The 21718-nt window shown below is 35.5% G+C and overlaps 1 protein-coding gene across 1 annotated transcript; it reads right to left on the bottom strand.

The window, feature by feature from the left end:
* Window positions 1-4944: 4944 nt before the first annotated feature.
* Window positions 4945-16711, bottom strand: LOC110459292 (protein amalgam-like). The gene is made up of 8 exons (XM_021511474.1): window positions 16578-16711; window positions 15877-16022; window positions 15094-15310; window positions 14464-14624; window positions 13468-13579; window positions 11718-11865; window positions 9569-9717; window positions 4945-8885 (listed from the first exon to the last, which is right to left on the bottom strand). The coding sequence occupies exons 1-8, from the start codon at window positions 16612-16614 to the stop codon at window positions 8767-8769; spliced, it is 1089 nt and encodes a 362-aa protein (XP_021367149.1). The 5' UTR covers window positions 16615-16711; the 3' UTR covers window positions 4945-8766.
* Between the last annotated feature and the right edge of the window lie 5007 nt (window positions 16712-21718).

Raw genomic sequence — 21718 nt, 5'->3', positions numbered from 1 at the left:
ATTTCGGCGTCCACAGCTAGCATTCAACAGTTCTAGCACTACCCAACCACGTACTCATTTACAGCTGAGTAGACTGGAACCAGCGGGGTAAAGTATTTTGCTCAAAGATACAACACAGTGCCGTGACGTGACTCGAACCCGCAACCCTTCGACCTCCTGTAAGACTTAGAACCAGGATATGCATTACCTTAAGAATCCCATACTAAATACGGTCACAATACATAGTTTATATCACTCGGACAACGCTATCTAATCTAAGCAGAGTATTTAACTCTTATACAAACAATACTAATGTGACACATATGATGTAAATATTCTCAGTGATTTTGGTTTGTATCTCAGCTACCCCAGAGCAAAGGGAACTGAGAATGTGTTATATTTGGACCTTAACTAAGGTGTTCCCAGTAATTTTACTTGTTTTAGAGGTTAAGAACAACTTGAGGTAAAAATACCGCCCAATCAATCCCAACCCAACCCAGTGAGGATATATACGAGCCCTTCACGTATACATCATTATTAAGGAGGTGAGTGGCTTTTTACCGAAAGTTGTTGTAAAGCCCTGAAACGTGTAACATTATTCGGAACTTCTTAATTTACGTCCAAATATAGCTGTAACAAAATATCAGGTCCCTGTGCCCTAGCGGACAGTCCTTTCTGCAATCTGATCCCTTCAAATGCATAAGGCACATCTGTGTAAACGCATGGTGTTCTTAATTTATATTTTCTAACATATTCGCGGTAGTTATATTTTTGCATTTAGAAGAAGCTAATTGCTTCCATTAATATACATTCAGTATTTACCTAAAAACAATATGTATGACGATTACGATGGACTCAAAAATTTGTACCAGCAGTGAATGCCTATCTGATCAGACACACTAGCTTCGTCTGTCAAACCCTCTATGGTTATAGTAACTGAGAGACGAGCCTAGTATCTGTGATCTGATAATTCACCAGACCATTTATCTATTCTGAATGAAAAATAACACGTCCAATCGCCGTTTTACAAAAAAGGGAGACGGATTTTCATACTTTGTACTTGTTTTCGAATCCTATATGTATATTATGGTTGTATTACTGGAATATCATAGCGATATTGAAATAAAGTTTAAACTAAAATTCTGTGGGAAACAAGTTCTTCATGATTTTCCGTTCCTTTATTTTTTTAAGTATTTCTCGAAAAGTCCAAAAGATATCAATTAAAGCGATTGGAACAAAACAAAGTGTTTAAGAATTGAATGTATAGTATAGACGACCTTGGCTGGTTCAGGGTCAACACGTTAAAGACATACAACTACATACCTACCTCCCCTAGTACTGAGATGGTTACAGACAATCGGGAACCGTCAGCACTTTCCATAAACGAGAACAATATTTTCTCGTTTACGGAGAGTGCCGACGGTTCCGATTGGATTACAGATGGTTCTAATCTACCAACAACAAGTGCGATCGAGGGTCTTGTTCTTGTAGGTTTTTATAAGTTCATCTTACTAGCAGATCATATTTATTTTCATATTTATTTTTTAAAGACTGAATAAATGCATTAATTTATTGCTGTGTTTTTCTTTCATATTTGATTTCATCACTGCAGACTGTCTTATTGAAACATTACTTAGGTCGGGACTTTTCACAGTACACGTTTTGATCACATGGACCTGAGAATTTGTTACAGCTACATTTGAACCTAAACTAAGAAGATCGGAGTAACTTTACATAGTTTAGGTGTTTAGATCGACTTTCGGTAAAAATGACACCCCCAATGATCGTTGTACAGGAGTCTTCTATATGATCATTGGGGCTGATTATCAGGCCCATGTGGTTTTGATCATCAAGATGTAATGGTCAAACATCAAATTAGTTGACCAGATCAGATTGTAATCGTCGACATAGATCTGTGACAGCAAAATCTGTAGGACCAGTGGATAGCTGTATCGAGTTTCCACCATTTGGGACCTAAACAAGATATATGTAGAGCCAATATTTTGGTTTATCTCCCCTTGCTGTTAACAGAAATATCGGATAGGGTCTGGACCAGCTGTATCAAGCCTCACTAATGATGTTTTCAGGTATAGTAGCTGAGAGTGGTGATTTATAATCTCGGGATGATATATGCATGTTTTTGAGCAGTAAAAAATATAAATAATCTAGCATGTATTAACATTTGTAGGTTTTAAATACTTATTTACCACCTAAATAGTGTAACATTGCATGCTGTACACCAAATTATTGACCATAGCAAAACTGACTCAAAGGAACTGGATGCATAGTACCTAATAAAATTAACAACGAGGTAATTATCAAATATACAGTTTCAAGTTGATGGGAACCTTTATTTCAAGATATCTCAAATTGAATTTAAGAAATCTGAAATTATTTGTACAAATGTTAAATGATGTGAAGATACGTACTGGTGCAACTTAATTTAAGATAGTGACAATTAAATTACAGAATCCCTGATTGAATTGGCGATATCTTACAAGTGGATTCTAGATATCAACTGATTTGAGTCTGCATTTCTTTAATTTAACTGAATACATATAGGTTCAATTTTATTCAGCATTGATCTGTGTTAATTTGAAGATATACCTACACTCGGGTAGAAAGCGTATTGATTTATCTAAGCATTGATCTATGTTAATTTGAAGATATTCCTACACTCGGGTAGAAAGTGTATTGATTTATCTAAGCGGAGGTCTGTGTTAATTTGAAGATATACCTACACTCCGGTAGAAAGTGTATTGATTTATCTAAGAATTGATCTGTGTTAATTTGAAGATATACCTACACTCGGGTAGAAAGTGTATTGATTTATCTAAGCATTGATCTATGTTAATTTGAAGATATTCCTACACTCGGGTAGAAAGTGTATTGATTTATCTAAGCATTGATCTGTGTTAATTTGAAGATAAACCTACACTCGGGTAGAAAGTGTATTGATTTATCTAAGCAGAGATCTGTGTTAATTTGAAGATATACCTACACTCCGGTAGAAAGTGTATTGATTTATCTAAGTATTGATCTGTGTTAATTTGAAGATATACCTACACTGGGGTAGAAAGTGTATTGATTTAGCTAAGTACTGGTCTGTGTTGATTCGAAGATATACCTACACTCCGGTAGAAAGTGTATTGATTTATCTAAGCATTGATCTGTGTTAATTTGAAGATATACCGACACTTGGGTAGAAAGTGTATTGATTTATCTAAGCATTGATCTGTGTTAATTTGAAGATATACCTACACTGGTGTAGAAAGTGTATTGATTTATCTAAGCATTGATCTGTGTTTATTTGAAGATATACCTACACTCCGGTAGAAAGTGTATTGATTTATCTAAGCATTGATCCTTGTTAATTAGGTATTCACAGTCTAAATGAATCACACAGCTGGAGTACATTATGCTGTTTGCCTATAAAGCCGTGTCATTCATATAGACTGTAAATGTCATATTTCCACACAGTTTAATGCTTATATTTACCATTTTTAGGGGTTATTTTAATAGCATAAAAATTAAACCTGCTTAATAAAATTCACCTTTTAGTCTTAATTGGTTTATGTTTTGTGTATGTTTAATTCATTGAATAGAACAGCCTTCTTTCATAGATAATCCTTATATAAGGTTACATATATGACGTCATAATCACAGGGACCTGATAATCTGTTACAGCTATATTTGGACTTAAACTATGTGATCGTTGGTTGGGAGTGGAATTTGTAACGGAAGTCGGTCTAAACCCATAAAATATGTAACATTACTCTGTACATCTTAGTATAGGTCCAAATATAGCTGTAACATTACTCTGTACATCTTATTATAGGTCCAAATATAGCTGTAACATTACTCTGTACATCTTAGTATAGGTCCAAATATAGCTGTAACATTACTCTGTACATCTTAGTATAGGTCCAAATATAGCTGTAACATTACTCTGTACATCTTAGTATAGGTCCAAATATAGCTGTAACATTACTCTGTACATCTTAGTATAGGTCCAAATATAGCTGTAACATTACTCTGTACATCTTAGTATAGGTCCAAATATAGCTGTAACATTACTCTGTACATCTTAGTATAGGTCCAAATATAGCTGTAACATTACTCTGTACATCTTAGTATAGGTCCAAATATAGCTGTAACATTACTCTGTACATCTTAGTATAGGTCCAAATATAGCTGTAACATTACTCTGTACATCTTAGTATAGGTCCAAATATAGCTGTAACATTACTCTGTACATCTTAGTATAGGTCCAAATATAGCTGTAACATTACTCTGTACATCTTAGTATAGGTCCAAATATAGCTGTAACATTACTCTGTACATCTTAGTATAGGTCCAAATATAGCTGTAACATTACTCTGTACATCTTAGTATAGGTCCAAATATAGCTGTAACATTACTCTGTACATCTTAGTATAGGTCCAAATATAGCTGTAACATTACTCTGTACATCTAAGTATAGGTCCAAATATAGCTGTAACATTACTCTGTACATCTTAGTATAGGTCCAAATATAGCTGTAACAAATTCTCAGGTCCCTTTAACAGGTAGGCCATTGCAGGAGGTAATTCAATGTTATATTTCAAGTGAAAGTGAGGAAACGAGCAGTAAGATATATGTGTTCCCTGTCTAAATATTATGTTGATTAAATTATGCATACAAGTGTTTGTTTTATATTTCAAATGAAAATGCACAATTTTTAAGTATTATATTTTTTCCTGGTGATGCTGTATCTACTTAAAATACATGTGTGTACTGTTTTGTTAACTGTTTTGGTCATTCCTTAATTATCTCTTGAATTAAGATGAACATCTATACCTTGCAAGATTTGTGTTTTGCAGTTGTTTCAAGCATTATTTTCACTTACTTATCATTAAAATCGATTTTCAATGTCAATTTCAACCCTCGTTAATATTTTAAGAAATATAAAAAAAATAGCAGAAATAATAATTTTTCACTTTATTTATCAATAATTCTGTTTGACAAATTAATAATTATCTGAAAGTAGAAAATAGTTCACATATCTTTCTTCATTAACCAGTTACCATGGATGTGAATGGACATATGACCCATGTATATGAACAGACAACAGTTTCATTCTCTCAAAATTATAATGCATAGTATTAATCCTAGACAGCCGTTTTTAATCACTTATACCACATCAGTCTCTCAAAAATCTTTTTGAATTTTCTGTTATATTTGTCATGAACCAATTAAATGGGTTTTTTCCTTGAAAAAGTTTGAATACATAATTTCAGGTGTTTGTTTTAACCAGGTACATTAAAGTTATATATAGTGTTTTTAATGAACATTCAAGATTTCATAAGTAAAAATCTCTTAAACCCATGTAGACGTTCCAACTTGATATTATTTAATGGGTGGGGTCAGTCTAACTCTGTGTTAAGCTTACATAAAACTTGGTCCTGGATAAACAGTTATCTGTGATATAAGTATATATTATAGAGATATATTGTATCCTTCTCTATATTATTCATTGTATTTAAATCAAATATAAAAACAATGTAATGCAAAAAAATGGAATGTTTGTTAAAATGTTGTGTACAAAAAGATGATGTTAAAAAGGTTACAATTTACAAATGTATGAAATATTTAAAAAGCACTCTCTCCCAATTCACACCTAATTCGATCTACAAACATACAATTATTAAATGTATCTGTTACATTGCAAATTGGAGAAGACATAATAACTGGAAGTTAAGGTAAGTTGAAGCATGTTAAAATCGCATGTACAATTTGAGTCTGCCTCCATTATTATAAACAAATTGTAGGTTAAAATTCTGAATTCCTGAAACAAATTCACAAACTTGATAGATATATAATAGTAACCTGGTAATATCACGACAATCAGACTGACGAATACATACCTCTACCTAGGTATACTGTATTATATTTTATTAGCTCTAATGATTTGATAAACAATGGATGATTTTGAATGGGAAAACAAGATAAAAATATAGAAAAAAGTCCCGCGAAGTCCCAATATATTTCTCAATATTGCATCGACGTTTTGTATTTTTGACGGCATGCTATTATGACGTCATAGATTCGATGTGTCATTGTGACATCATACAGTTTAAGCAAGATGGACTTGCTTGATACAATCGTTGACTTTCGTCCTTGAAGAAGGCCATAGGCCAAAATTTTGAGACTTATATTGACATTTGTTCTATATTTCTAATGATTTATATTCAAAAACCAAATAGACAAATCTTTCAAATATTTTTTTTTACAACGAAACAATTTCTGGGTTCAAATTCATGCATTAGTTTAAAAGAATCACAAAAGAAGATACTTTTTCACCAATGGTGACATTTAGAAATATCGTTCTTATATACAACTCCTAATGTGGTCACATAGAAAAATATATATATATGTGTGAAATATGGTTTATTTTTACAATATATACAAAAATTTAAAATACTGTGAAATCAGATATTTTCGTGGAGCCCAAATTTTGTGGTTTCCAGATAAAACACCATTCCGTGGGTACATGAATCGGGGGCGTTTCTTGGATATTTGAAGGAGGTGGCGTAGAATGAAATCTGTCGGCGAGCGGAGCGAGGGTAAAAAAAAATTGGACCCTTTTTTTGCTAAAAAACATAAAATAATTGTGAAATGCACTAATGTAACGGTTCCTGATTTGGAGCATGTATTTTTTATAGTTAATGTGTCAGGGTTTGACATTTTTTATACCCCATTTCAGACAATTTAGCTGAAAATGCAACCCCATTTGTCGGAGCATACCCAGTATCATATTTATAGTGAATTTTACGGATCACCCATCGGATGGAGGAATCAGTATAAAATGAAATCAGTGTATGTGTTTAATTAATGAATATGATAAATTGCCATATTCAATACAATATTAGTAGATTACGGTTTTGTTTTGTGCTTTTTTGAAAAAAAAGGGGGGGGGGGTGTACACCCATTACGCCCTCACCTGGACCCGCCCCCATATGTATATTACAGGTACCCACTCTAACAGAGAATTGTTTTATGTCAAACTTGTAATTACTTCGCGGACCTATGAATTTGTGCAGAACCCTGGAAACCAACAAAATAAATAATCCAACGAAAATTAGTAATTTTACAGTATTTAACACTTGATTACACAATATAACAGACATTGACTGAATATGACTTCAATATGTACATATGGCTACAAGATAAAGATTAATTGATTTTCTTTCTTAAGTTATGAATAAGGTATTACTCCGAAACAGAATCTAAGCAGTTTGCTACTTCATAAACTATGTAAATGTTATTTTCTGTTACAAAATAATACCCAACAGAAACACTTCTAGCATAATGGAGTTATTTTGAAAGGAAGAACAAATGATCACATTATATATTGTTTTTTGCATATTTAACCCTTTTACCACTGTAGATCATAATGGACTCGTCCATATCAATACATGGTAGAGTCTACTTATAATACTTAGGGGTGAAAGGGTTAACACAAATTCCTTGACAGACAAAGAACTTTCTCACCATCAATAATTTTATAAGGTATGTATTGATTTTTGTTTTCAGAAATAAAATTGTATTTGTTAGGTAAATTACTAAATCATGTAACTAGAAAAATGTACAATACAGCAGACAGAAGCTGTTTGTTCTCAGACCTGACATCATTGTGTTGTCAATTGTGACCATTATTGGAGTGTTATGCAGTGAATTTCTCCACCATGTCATACTTTGTCATACTAACTGGTGTAATATGACTTTCTATTGTTATGTCACAGATGGTTCAATGATGATGTCGTGATAAGTCCTATAGATAATACATCATAGACTACAAGAGGGTATAGTCGAAAACTTGATAGCTATTAGAGAAAATGTTAAACTTTTCAAAATATTTGAAAACAAAATCTGGCTGTGTGAACTGAATCTTCAATAAATTAAATAGATTTTTTTTATCATTTCTAGTTCTTATTTTAGCATGACAAAATCTAAACAGAATGAAAAGTTCGACATTTGTTTCAATAATTCATATAAAAAACAAACTCTTTTGATCTTCCTTGAATATCTGAATAAACATTTTAAATTATTTTCATCAATCATGAAAACCACAAAAAGTTATAAAAGTCCAACTGAAGTTTTTATCACAATAAAACCTACTTCGATGCTTTATAAAGAAATTTGGTAAAAAGACAATTCTTTTTTTAATAAACATACATAGACTATTCAGTTACTTTTACTGTAAATGGCTTTGATTACAAATGAAGACGTATAGAAAGAAGTAGCTTAAGAGAGAGATGTCAATTTATTTTCATGTATTTTTTTTAAAATTAGGGACCGTCTAATCTCCACCTGAGTAAAATATGTGTAATTATTGTCTTGTAGATGTGTCTAGTCCGTGAAAACAAAAACAATCATAATACACTTGTACAACTCAAGTTTGTGACCAGGGCCTGTATTCATGAAACTATTCTCATGCTCAAGCATGGATTTTGGGCTCAAACCTAATTTCTTGTCCTGGTTACAACTTAATAAATAAATCATATTTTGTCAGTGATTTAGAAACATTTTCAAGAGATTTACAGCCAAATACTGTTTTCCAATGTTTACATTTGACATGATCTGAGCACAGAATCTGAGTTTGAGCATGAGGACTGTGTGATGAATACCGGCCCTGATGTGGGGTTCAGACATGTCCAGTCTGAGGACGGTGTGATGAATACCGGTCCTGATGTAGGGTTCAGACTTGTCCAGTCTCTGTATGATGAGTTTCCGACATGACAAAGTTTACATTCTCTGTAATAGACACACCAGGAGGAGAGTGAAAATGGTTGTAAGGCTGACACTGAGAACCCCGGCCCCGCTACGGATCTGTCCGGTACTGTCAGGGGTCGGACTGTTGGATTCTGAAAAACAGCAAACAGACAATTATTAACTTTGTTTTAAGTTCAAATTACAGGAACCGTAAAAAAATTCAAGGATTATGATAATGATTCAAGGCTAGTATTAACATCAATACTGTTGGACTACTATATACTGGAACATTTTTACTCCCAGTCAATTTTCCTCCAGTGTTAATTTCGCCCTTCGCATTTAATAGCTATGCTTACTTATATTTACTGCGATAGTAAAATTGCCCTCATTTTGGAGGGCGACAAAAAGCGAAAGTTTAACTGCAGAAAAAAAAAACCTGTATAGAATATCAACAACAAAGTTGATTAGTTGTTTGTATTAACGACAAAGAGTTGACAAATTTATACTATCGACACATATCACTGACAACAACACATATCACCGACAACACCACATACCACTGACAGCAACACATACCACTGACAACAACACATATCACTGACAACAACACATATCACTGACAACAACACACATCACTGACAACAACACATATCTCTGACAACAACACATATCACCAACAACAACACATATCACTGACAACAACACATATCACTGACAACAACACATATCACGAAGTGTGAACCCCAGATTATAAACCACTAGTTTTCTGGTTGAGATACAGCCCCAGCGTGGAGTAGTAATCCCATTGGTAGGAGTGTATGATTTCCACACTTACGTTTGAGTTCTATCTGAGCTGGAGTCGAGTCGCCCTTGATGTTGGAAGCCATACAGCTATAGAGACCATAATCGCTGAGCTGCACGTTGTAGATGGTCAGTTTAGTGAATACCCGGTCAGATGCGCCCTGGATATATATCACCTTGTAGCTAGAAAATCAAATTAGACTTGGTTACAACACTTTAATTTATCAATAAAGTTATAGTTAGAGGTTAGATTATGTCTTATATCAGACCCCGGAGTGAACCAGCGAGTCTGGGATCTGACGTAACACAATCATTTTATGTCCTTCTTATCATCAATAGTTATATATGTTCTATCAATAAAAGAAAAACAAGTTCTATCATGTTTACAATTTAACAACATTTTCCATTGGTTAATAACCATGTATATTTGGACAATAGACAATGCATGCATGCATGTGCATGTGTTATTTTCCATCAGACCCATGCTCTTCCAAAAAGCTCCCCCTCAAATGTTAATGCGTGACTGGTTAGTATTGTATGTATATGAATATTTGGTAGCGGATAAACAAAAACAATTCTAGGTAACCTCTAGATCTAGTTAAAACCGGTCACGCTCAAAGTCAAAATGATCCGCCGAATTTATAAACAAGTCAAATGTTGATTCACGAGTGATGTCACTAGATTGGTGTATTTGATTGATTGAAATAAACATCCAGTATAAAGCATGAGGTCAGTGTTGAATGTTTACCATCTCACGACAAAATGGCGACCAAAATAGACAAGGTCATAGTCATTCAGATCCCTTGCATACAGAGTTTTAGAAAATATTTTGGGTTGGTGTTATAGTCAGTTTGCCCTTCACTTTTACAGCAATTAATTTGTATGCCCCCACTATAAAATTGGGGGGGTGGGAGCATATAGTGTTGCCCATGTCCGCATGGTCCTGTCCCGTCCCATCCCGATTCAACGTTAACACTTACCAACTTCTTTCTTGCTAAAAAAAAACCCGTCAGAGCTATGAAAATAAATTGTGAGGGCGTCATTGTTGCTTGTAAAATGACTCACTAATTGATAGATATATAACATAGGAGCCATGGTAGTGTTGTGGTAGGACGCTCGGCTCGTGACCGAAGGGTTGCTGGCTTGAGTCGCAACACAGCACTGTGTTGTGGTAGGACGCTGGGCTCGTTACCGAAGGGTTGCTGGCTTGAGTCGCATCACAGCGCTGTGTTGTGGTAGGGCGCTGGGCTCGTGACCAAAGGGTTGCTGGCTTGAGTCGCATCACAGCACTGTGTTGTGGTAGGACGCTGGGCTCGTGACCAAAGGGTTGCTGGCTTGAGTCACATCACAGCACTGTGTTGTGGTAGGACGCTTGGCTCGTGACCGAAGGGTTGCTGGCTTGAGTCGCATCCCAGCACTGTGTTGTGGTAGGACGCTGGGCTCGTGACCGAAGGGTTGCTGGCTTGAGTCGCATCACAGCACTGTGTTGTATCTTTGAACAAGATACTTTATTCTTGCATACTAGACCGATATATCCACATTTCTGGCGGTGCTGGAAATTCTATCAGACCCACTGGTCTAGATCGCTTACACGAGCAGACTGGTGGGGGAATTATAGTGACCTTTTGGGGTCACGCTATTGTTCGTATTGACGTCACTAACAATTGCCATCCGTGCTTCATATGCAAATGAGAAATGTGCAGACAGTTTACAACTTTACTATAAGAGCAGCTGTTTTTACGGGTTTTAGGTAATAAGCAAGAAATAGAATCCATCCCTGATATGAGGTAAGGATAAGGTAATACAAACCCTCGGGATAAGTTATTGAGCAAAAGACCCTCGGCAAAGCCTCTTGTCTCCTGCTCAATATTTTATCCCTTGGGTTTTGAATAACCTTATCAATACCTCACATCAGGGATGGATTCTATTACTTTGCTTGTTCCAGTCTACTCAGCTGTAAACGAGTATGTGGTTGGGCAGTACTAGAATTGTAGAATGCTAGCTGTGACCGCCAAAATGGCAGCACTGGCTGTATGCTCCCCAGGGAGTTGAGAAAGATATTGGCTGGTTGCAAAAGCCCTATAACCAAGAATAATACCGCTTTGAGAAAACCTACAAACTAGGTTGTGATAAAGTGGTATATAAGAACCTCAAATTATTATTAATTATCATTATAAACTTACTTCCCTCCAGTAACAGGTTTGCCGAGCTTTGTCCATATGAACTGGCTCTCCTCGGGTATAGGGTATCCAGCAGCCGTACACTCGAGATCTGTCCGGTACCCTACAGCCTGGGACACCACCCTATGTCGCTGTTCCACTCGCGGCTTAACTGTAAAAATATGTCCATCATGTTATTTTTTTCAATAGTTATGAAAAACAAATCGGATAAAGCTAAAATTTATGAGTTTTTATCTTTAGTGACTAAAATATTCAAAGAATAATTTTTGTAAATACATATTCACACAATCTATTTCTATGGGTTTTTGTTTTTTTTGTTTCAGGGCCAATATTTATTTTGACAGGGGTTTTTTTCATTCTTTTCAAACTTGCCAGTGTAACAACTCAAATTACAGGATTATAACATATTCTCACAAATTCTATCTAACAGATTACCCCCTTGGGGTGAGATTAATATAATCTTTACCTTGGGGATAAGACAGAATCTGACATGTCTATGTAATGCGCTTTTTATACCCAGCAAGACCCATACTCATTACCATGCAAGGACCAAACTAAAATGTCGGCACTTCCTTAGAAACGATGGGCAGAACAGATGGGGAAGATCTCAAAAGCAGAAAAAAAACCACTTTTTTTTAAAAATCTCAATTAAAAGCTTTTTAACTTGCACCGTCAGCTTTATGTGAAGGTTACTGCATAAAGAAGATAAACCAAAGTGTTAATATTTAGTGTTTCACATGAAGTAAAACAGGAATCCTTAACACTTGTCATGTTACTATTTCCCTGGTATGGTACTATTTCCCTGGTATGGTACTATTTCCCTGGTATGGTACTATTACTCTGGTATGGTACTTTTTCCCTGGTATGGTCTATATAAACCAATTTCACTTCCTTCAAATCCATCAGAAGATGTTACCAAATTAAAGAGTTTGTTAGTTATAAACAAGATGCACTGGGCTTAAATTCGCTTGAAAAGGGCAATATTTTTTGTTAATTGCTTCTAAGCTTTCATTTAACTTCTATTTTCAAATTTACAAACCCCTAGGGTGTTTGCCAATTGAGAGATATTTTTTCATAAAAACCTTTCAAACATCCCAAAAATAGCCACAATAGACACTTTCGTCAATAAGTTAGTACATTTTGGGGACATGATTGGATGTGTTCACTAGAAAAAGGATATGGGGGTTCTGTCAATGAATCAGACACTTTGTTGTCAAATGTGGTGTCTATAATTTGAAAGCCTTAATCCCTATTATATTTTGGACAGTTTTAGACAAGCCTTATGAAGCTGAAATACTGTTTCTACATAAAGGAAGTGTATACTGATTTTGGGTGGAAACATAACAACATGTACATTTTACTCTAGTGACGGGCAATCCATGTAAAATTATAATTGACAATCAGTTTGTTATTGGAAGTAGTAAAGCTATCGATTGCATAATCAGTTTATAGTTATATGGGGCTGAACCCCCCAGTCACGTGAGCACACTACTACTACATCAGTAGACATTGCTGCTTACTGTACATTAGGTTTCATTCTTTTATAATGAATGGATCTTAACCAACTTTCATGCAGATTTATCAATCATATACATGTATTAAAAATCACCAGTACATTGAACACATTTCACACTTGGATTTCAATGATGAACTGATTATATTGATCAAATTATAATCGATAATCGGGACTGGAAAGGGTAAACTGATCAATTTTGATTACAATCGATCATCAGTAAATTGATAAAGTACTTACACACTATTCTGACGGCAACAATACGCGTATCCTTCCCAGCTTCATTCTCCGCTGTGCACTTGTACGCTCCACGATGGCTTGGGGTGGCGACACCCATGTTCATGGTGAAATCCTACAAATAAAAGTTCAAGCATTGCTAGGTTACAAAAAATACAGGACAAAAATAGAAATCTGACAATAAAATTCAACGATTTACGGTCATTTATCCTTTATTGTATAAAACAGCAAATACAGATATGTGACCTATAGTATAGTAGTGACCTGTATGTGACCATGTGATATCAATCATAAATGCCTGTTTTCCTTTGCCATTTGACCATTAATGTACTCCCATATTGACTTATAGTGTATTACTCATGCTAAACATGTCCAGAACCCAATGTTATTAAGACCTCATAAATGTGAAAAATAAATGACATTCCTCATAATTGCATTTTTAAATGCTTTAAAGTTATAGTGCGAGTCAAATATAAATGATACAGCTATTTATCTTCCTCTTTATGCTGATGCAGTAGAGAGTACACCATGTTACTGTTAGACTCAGCAACCAACACTGTGTAAACACCAACTTTTACCTGTACACAAACATGATGTCAAGTTGGTGCCAGCAAGTGTTCCTGTCACTTATATTTATGTCCCGACCTACATTCTTTGTCCCTATGATAGACATTGTCTCTGTAACCTACATATTGTCCCTGTAACCTACATATTGTCCCTGTAACCTACATATTGTCCCTGTAAACCTTATTTTGCCTGACTTTGAGTACTTTCACTGTGACCTATATAGTTTCACTGAGTGTGACCTATATTTTGCCCTGTGACATTTTTTAATTTCACTGTGACCTAATTATTGTCCCTGTGACCTACACTTTGTCCCTGTGACATGAATGTAGTATCCCATACAATAGTGTATTTACCTGTGACCTATGTATTGTCCATGTGTATGTACCATTCCTGTGACCTATATATTGCCCATGTGACCTATATTGTACTGACCGCGTGTTCAGCGCCCCCACTAGGGAGGAGTCCTCCAGCCAGCCGTTCCCACTTGACCTTGGGAAATGGTTCCCCTGTGGCATTACACCGGAGTGAGAAAAGCGTGCCCTCCTCAATGGTCATATCACTGTCCGTCAACAGGTCCAGGATCTTAGGTGGATCTGTAAAAACAAATACTTGTTTTAGACAATTCTACTTTGTAAATCTAATATGGAATGGAAGCAAGGTATCAAATAATTAGAAACATTGACAACACAGAGTAAATGTTTAACAAACATACTTTGAAGAATGGAATTTTAATTGTTAAATATCAACGACCAAATTTGAAATCTTCAAAAAAGCTCTGGAAAAAATGATAATTTCAAAATGGTAGCCAGTCGGAAGGCATTGTCATGAATTCTGAGCTAATATTCTGGTAATTGGAATGAGAGAAAATATTCTTTCATATTGTGGAGAGTAAGAAAAGGAAATCTCATCCTTGTGATATTCAAATTGGACAAAAACCTCAGTAGGCCACAGGTTTTACCAAACTTGAAAGCCCCTCAATAGAAATTTCTTTATCCTACACCCAGGAGAGTTCTACAGGTCTAAGATTAATTGCCCTTTTCCTATTTTCACTTGCTGACTCACCTACAACCCTGAGCGTACGCTCATCTTTAGCGTATTTCTTGTCACCGATCAGAACCTGACAAAAGTAACGAGCATTAGCCCAGACTTCCACATTCTGGATCTTCAAACGCCACGAAATGGCAGACGGTTGGTCAACTTGATAATGGAACGGATCCTTGGAGTCTTGTCCAGTAGATATCGTGAAGGAGAATTTAGGGGACCAATATCTCCACTCCACCTGCACATAAAAACATAGCATTTACTCTTACAGGTCAACCTTGATTTTATAAAACTGAACTTTTTGGCAAAAAAGAACTGATTTGCTATTTCCAACTACAGTGAAACCCCACTTACTCGAACTCGCATTACTCGGATAGTTCTCTTGGTCCCGACGGTGTTCTTATATATTCGATGTAAATTAACCTCGGATTACTCAAACTATTCAGCTATTTTATATCTTATTAAATGTTGTCATCTTTATTAAACTGAATTTTTCATTTCTATCATCTACTATCCACGATAGCTGCAGTGCTTGTACCATCTTTCGTCCCACCTGATAAAAAAAATGATGATGTTGGACGAACCTCGGATTCGTTGAATACCATGTATTCATTGAACTACTGATCTGGACCCCCCGAGTTTGACTTAACGGGGCTTTACGGTACATGTAAATTATACCAGGTTGGGTGCTGATATGAGGTGAGCTCTTTACCTCCGTTTCTGTCGGTTTACTGGGGGAGTTTGAAGTGGTAATTAAAGGTGATGGGTAAGACACAGTACCTCCTAAAATTGATCAAATCTTACCTTAGTGTCGGCATCTTTGTTGTGTACAACACATGTTAGGTAAGCATCCTCGCTTTTATTGATGACGATTTGGTTTACACCACCAGGGGTCCTTTTCGTCGGAGGTCTTGTGTCCTGAATCAAGACTTCTGGGTCAACACATAGAGCTGAAAAATACAAAGACAGCCGTTATTGATGTGGGATCTATCCCATTACACACAACACAGGTCTTTGATAGAGGGCCAGAGAAAACTCAGGTTTGCAAATTGTAAGCTGTTAACTTTTGTGACAAAGGACACTGTCGCAGATTTCTGTCCGTCTGGTGCCTCACATTCATTAAAAAGGGGTATAATATAGTACATTTTCACTAAAGTTAAATTGGAGCACAGATGTTCATTCCAAATGTCTGAAATACACATATGATATACACAATAACTTATGTGTTGTGACCGATAGTAGTATATGTATAGCATATGTGTATATCAGACATTTGTAACGAGCCCCTTTGATTGGAGAACCTGTGTATATGGTAACAAAACACGTATCATTTTATGTATTCTGTAATTATAAATAATAGTTATATACGAACACTCAACTATCATAGCTACTTCCGGAAGTACATGACTCATGTCACATCTAAACACACCTGTGCCTTCATAATCCACCTGTAGTTTCAACAATAATCGTCGGCTAATATATCTTTGTAATAAGTATTAACTTACCGACCGGGAGTACCACAAACAGAAGCAGTAACTTCATTGTAAACAGTGTATTTAGTTCAGCACATAGCGCAAATTCCTTCCTTTGCTTTCAAACATGGACGCACACCTGTGTACATGCGCAGATGATGTTTACCTGTGAAGCGGGCAGGTGAGTCAGAGATGCGATCGCGAGTTATCTCCCTCAGAACGGTTAGCTACAGCAGTATCGTCTAGACACCAGTTTCGCGCGTTATGTATTTCCGCGCAGACATTTTATCAAGCTATATCTCGTAACTACGTGACCTGCTGGACACAACACAAGGATATTTTAGACGTTTGGCCATCGTCTGTAAACTGACACAAAAAATTACCGGAATTCGTCCGGAAAACATAAGATTTAATCACTGATTAAAAAACACGCTTAAATATGCAGTTTTGCTTAATGCTCTTTTTATCTTGCTCAAAATAAACCCATACCTGAAAAAACGGTGATATATTTCATTCATGAACCAGTCTTTTTTGTAGTCTGACAAACGTACGAAAATGTCGTATGCAAATGCAATCTGATTAAAATCATATGTTACAAGGCTTCGTTAACTTCGTACTAGGAGCCATGTAACAGATGATTTTAATCAGATTGATGCAAATGAGGCCACATCTCCTCGTATATATATGTGTAACGTGAAACGTTAGCTCTGAGGAGCTATTCTTACGACAGAACAAAAGAACAGAACACACAAAGATATACCATATTTAAATATAATCAGATATTCATTACATAACACTATGAGAACCACGGATTTGGATGTTCTGGTTGCGGAGATACTAGACTTCAATGTGAAATATTAAGTGTCTGTTTTGGATATAAACGATGTCGAACGTTACAATCAATTTCTATTTCTAGAATTTTTCTCGATATACCATATAGCTGGGAGTACTCTTTGTAATATTAAGTTTTCAGATGTATTGTCTCCAGGATATTGATATTGATATTGTCATAGCCCCAAACTCAGCAGCTTATAATGATATTGGGTTAACTAAAATATCAAATAATTTCAATTGTAGATCAATAGGCAAACTTATATTTCTTATCTTTCTATATAAAGTAAACAATGCTTTTTTTTGCTTGATCAGCAATTTTCTTTTTAGCTTTACCATAGTTCCCGGTATAATTTAGAATTATCCCGAGGATGGATATGAATCTACAATTTTAATTTCACTATCATATAAGGTAAATGTAAAATTTAGACGTATTTTCCTTTTTTGAAAGATATTTTGTTTTACTTTTTTGAACATTAATTTTAAGCCTCCACATTTTACAATCATCACCAACTACATTTACGGCTTTTTGTAGACCTTCCGCAGATTCTGATAATATAACTGTGTCTTTTGCATATAAAAGAATAAATAATTTTATGTATGTACCAATGAAATTCTGGCATTGGACACCAATATCTTTAAGCCAATCCACATCATGAAGAAGGAACTACGGGAAGTGGAATGGACAGAAACTTTGTCTAACCTGGATACTGAAGAAGCGTACAACAAATTTCTCCGTATCCATTATACTGTGGACAAATATATCCCAAAAAAGAAGAACACAACTGCAAACAGCAAAAACGGCCTAGCGTTGAACAGGGATCTTAGGAATAAAATCAATAAAAAACATCGGGCTTGGACGAGGTTTATGGAAACAAAAACACAAGATAGGTATAAGGAGTATGCCAAACTCAGAAACCAAGTCAAATGGGAACTCCGGAAGGCAAAAAAGGAGATGGAAAAGGAAATTGCACTTAATGCGAAGCACCAGCCTAAACGATTCTGGAAATATATAAATGCTAAGAGAAAAGTGAGATCGGGAATTTCGGACCTAAAAGGATTGAACGGAAACCCTACAGAAATAGCAACTAGTGATTCGGAGAAGGCAGAAGTATTGGTTAATTTCTTCACGAGTGTATTTACTAAAGAACCACCGGGGGAGCTACCTCCGTTCCTAGCCAGACCTGTCAGTCACCTATTTCAAGACACGTCAATCAATGGAGATGTAATCAAGAAACTACTTTTCAATTTAGATGCTAACAAATCACCAGGACCCGATGGGATGCATCCGAAAGCTTTAAAGGAACTTCGCGATGTTTTGTGTATACCAATTTCGATAATCTTCAATAAATCTCTCTCTGAAGGAAAACTACCCCAATCATGGAAGGACGCGAACATCACCGCTATTTACAAAAAAGGTTCAAAAACCGATCCTGGAAACTATCGACCTGTTAGTCTTACTAGTATCATCGTTAAAACAATGGAAAAACTTATACGTGATAGTATAGTTCAACACATGCAACTGAACAATTTATTCAGCAAAAATCAGTTTGGATTTCTCCCCGGAAGATCAACAACACTTCAAATGTTAATCGTCCTAGATGAGTGGACTCATATGTTGGATACGGGAGGAGAAATTGATGTCATTTATATGGATTTTATGAAAGCTTTCGACAAGGTACCCCATCGCCGTCTAATACACAAGCTATATAATTATGGAATCAGCGCGAAAACTGTTAAATGGATAGAAAACTTTTTAAGTGATAGACATCAAAAAGTAGTGGTTAACGGATCTACATCCAAATTACAGAACGTCTTAAGCGGAATTCCTCAGGGGAGTGTTTTAGGACCAATACTATTTGTTATGTATATCAATGACATGCCCGAGAACACTGCGTCATCGTGCCCTCTATTCGCGGATGATACTAAATTATACCGCAAGATACGAACTGATGAGGATAAGGAAATTCTACAAGCAGATTTGAATAATCTTCAAAAATGGTCTGATGATTGGCTTCTGAAATTTCATCCGAATAAATGCAAGGTTCTTCAGGTTAAAGGATCACCAAACAATAATAGAACATACCGTCTCGCGAGCAAAACTGGAGAAGTCGTACTTGACAAAATCAACAGTGAAAAAGATTTAGGAGTAACGGTGGATGCAAACCTGGACTTTCGGACCCACATTCAAAACTCAATAAATAAAGCTAATTCAGTACTCGGGATTATTAGAAGATCATTTACTTTTTTGGACGAATCGATTTTTAGACAGTTATTTAAGGCTCTGGTAAGACCGCATCTAGAATATGCAGCCAGTGCGTGGAGTCCGTATAAACTTAAAGATATCCAGATGATAGAGAATGTACAGCGGAGAGCCACTAAGCTTCTACCTGGATTTAAAGAAATCTCCTATGAAGAACGTTTAGAAAAATTAAAACTACCGACACTAAAACACCGAAGGACTAGAGGTGATTTGATTAACGTTTTCAAGATTGTGAAGGGGAAGTTTGATGAGAAAGTCACGTCAGACATATTTGTCTACGATATTAACGAAAGAACACGAGGACATAAATTTAAGCTGTATAAACAACGATGTAGTACAGAGCTAAGGAAAAACTCGTTCACGTTTAGGGTAGTTGATATCTGGAACGGTCTACCGGAATCGGTTGTAAATGCAGAAACCACGAAGGACTTTGAGATCCTGTTGGATAACCATCTGAAGGACACTATTTACAATAATTACTGATAATGACTTTTAAAATAACTCTTTTTGGAAAGTTTATATATGTTAACCAGTGACAATATAATATTTTTATACTATGTTTTGTGATATGGACTTAGAGGCTTTCAGCCTGCGTCCATTATTTTTTTAATTAAATTCAATTAAATACATCATTGTGTATAAAGTAATCTTCCAAATCATTCAAGTAAAGAGAAAATAAGAAAGGGGATAAATGTTCCCCTTGCCTAACTCCGATATTACACATGACAAAATCCGTTTGTTCCTTTCCAAACTTTACATACGATTTAGTATTAATGTAGAAATTAAAAATGATATTCAAAACTTTACCTTTAATATTGCTTTTTAGCAACTTTTTCCATATCCCAATTCTCCACATAGTATCAAAGGCCTTCTTAAAATCAATAAGAACACAGTGCAGTTTCTTTTTAGATGAAAAATAAAGTTCAATTAGCGATTGTAAATAGAAAGGAAAAAAAATGTAATGAGTATCCTTTTCGAAACCCCGCTTGGTTCCCATGTATAAGATTTATTTCATTAGATAGTTGATTCAACCTTTCATCTAGTGTCTCTGTGACGAGTTTACCGAGACAAGAGATGAGAGTAATTCCCCTATAATTATCGCGATAATTTATATCCCCTTTATTTTTTTATGTTTGTTTTATTTACCCAATAGTCCACGATTCTGGGATTATACCTGTGTCGAGAATTACATTAAAAAGTTTTACATATATAGGTAAAAAACACAGTTAATTGTAGTTTTCAAATATTCATTGAGAATCCCGTCCGCTCCCCACGCTTTATGATTATGGAGTTTATTTACCGCCCTTTCTCTTTCTATTTCAGTAGTTGTACCGTTTAAGATGATGCCATCAACACTTATCACCAATTACCAATATACTTATCCTTTCCGATCCTCCCATTAGCGATATACGAATTCATTCTTTTACATAGATACATTAATTTATACCCAGTGTTATTTGGTTTGGACTCGTCCTTACTTAATCGATCTACCGGTACCTGATACATGTATAGTTTTTCATAATCATACAAGTAAGCATACAGTTCATCACTTTCACTAACGTCGAAGTTTTCGATCAAACTATGTTCTGGGACAATACAGTCAGGGAGTGTTTTAGCCTTAGCGTTAAAATCCCCCAGTAGTACAATGAGAGTATGACTTTCCGACATAAGAATCAGTTCCTTCTCAATTATACTAAACGCATCATTATTTACGTATTTTGAATTTTCAGGAGGTAAGTATACACACATCCAAAAGTAACATCTTGGTCAACATTTAGAACTTTTTTTTACAGTGTACATCCATTGGACATATTCAACCTCAGTAGAGTAAATAGCCTCTCAATTTTTCTTTGTAAATAATGACAATACCACCAGATCGTTTTACATAATGACCTATGTTTTGCATGAAATTCATATTTATTTGGTAAGTCATTAGATTTGATCAACTCTACAAATTCAGTTATAATATATTAAGACTTCAGACCACACACATTCAACATAGTCATTTTGAGTCCTTCTTGCCGTCCTCTTGAAGGTGGAGGTGGATGAAGCGGTGGCTGATTTCCCTGGACGTCACGTT

The sequence above is a fragment of the Mizuhopecten yessoensis genome, unplaced genomic scaffold (genome assembly GCF_002113885.1).
Source record: "Mizuhopecten yessoensis strain PY_sf001 unplaced genomic scaffold, ASM211388v2 scaffold10007, whole genome shotgun sequence".
NCBI classification, from domain to species: Eukaryota; Metazoa; Mollusca; class Bivalvia; order Pectinida; family Pectinidae; genus Mizuhopecten; species Mizuhopecten yessoensis.
Note: the sequence above shows the minus strand (reverse complement) of the source record. Positions and strands in the feature narration are given on the sequence as shown.

What these genes read in the sequence shown, in the direction of transcription:
- LOC110459292 (XM_021511474.1), bottom strand. Translation starts at nt 16,614, where the DNA reads ATGAAGTTACTGCTTCTGTTTGTGGTACTCCCGGTCG. An exon ending in ACAAAGATGCCGACACTAAG is followed by an intron (nt 15,311 to 15,876) that starts GTAAGATTTGAT and finishes TTTTATGTGCAG; the next exon opens with GTGGAGTGGAGATATTGGTC. An exon ending in GCGTACGCTCAGGGTTGTAG is followed by an intron (nt 14,625 to 15,093) that starts GTGAGTCAGCAA and finishes TTGTTTTTACAG; the next exon opens with ATCCACCTAAGATCCTGGAC.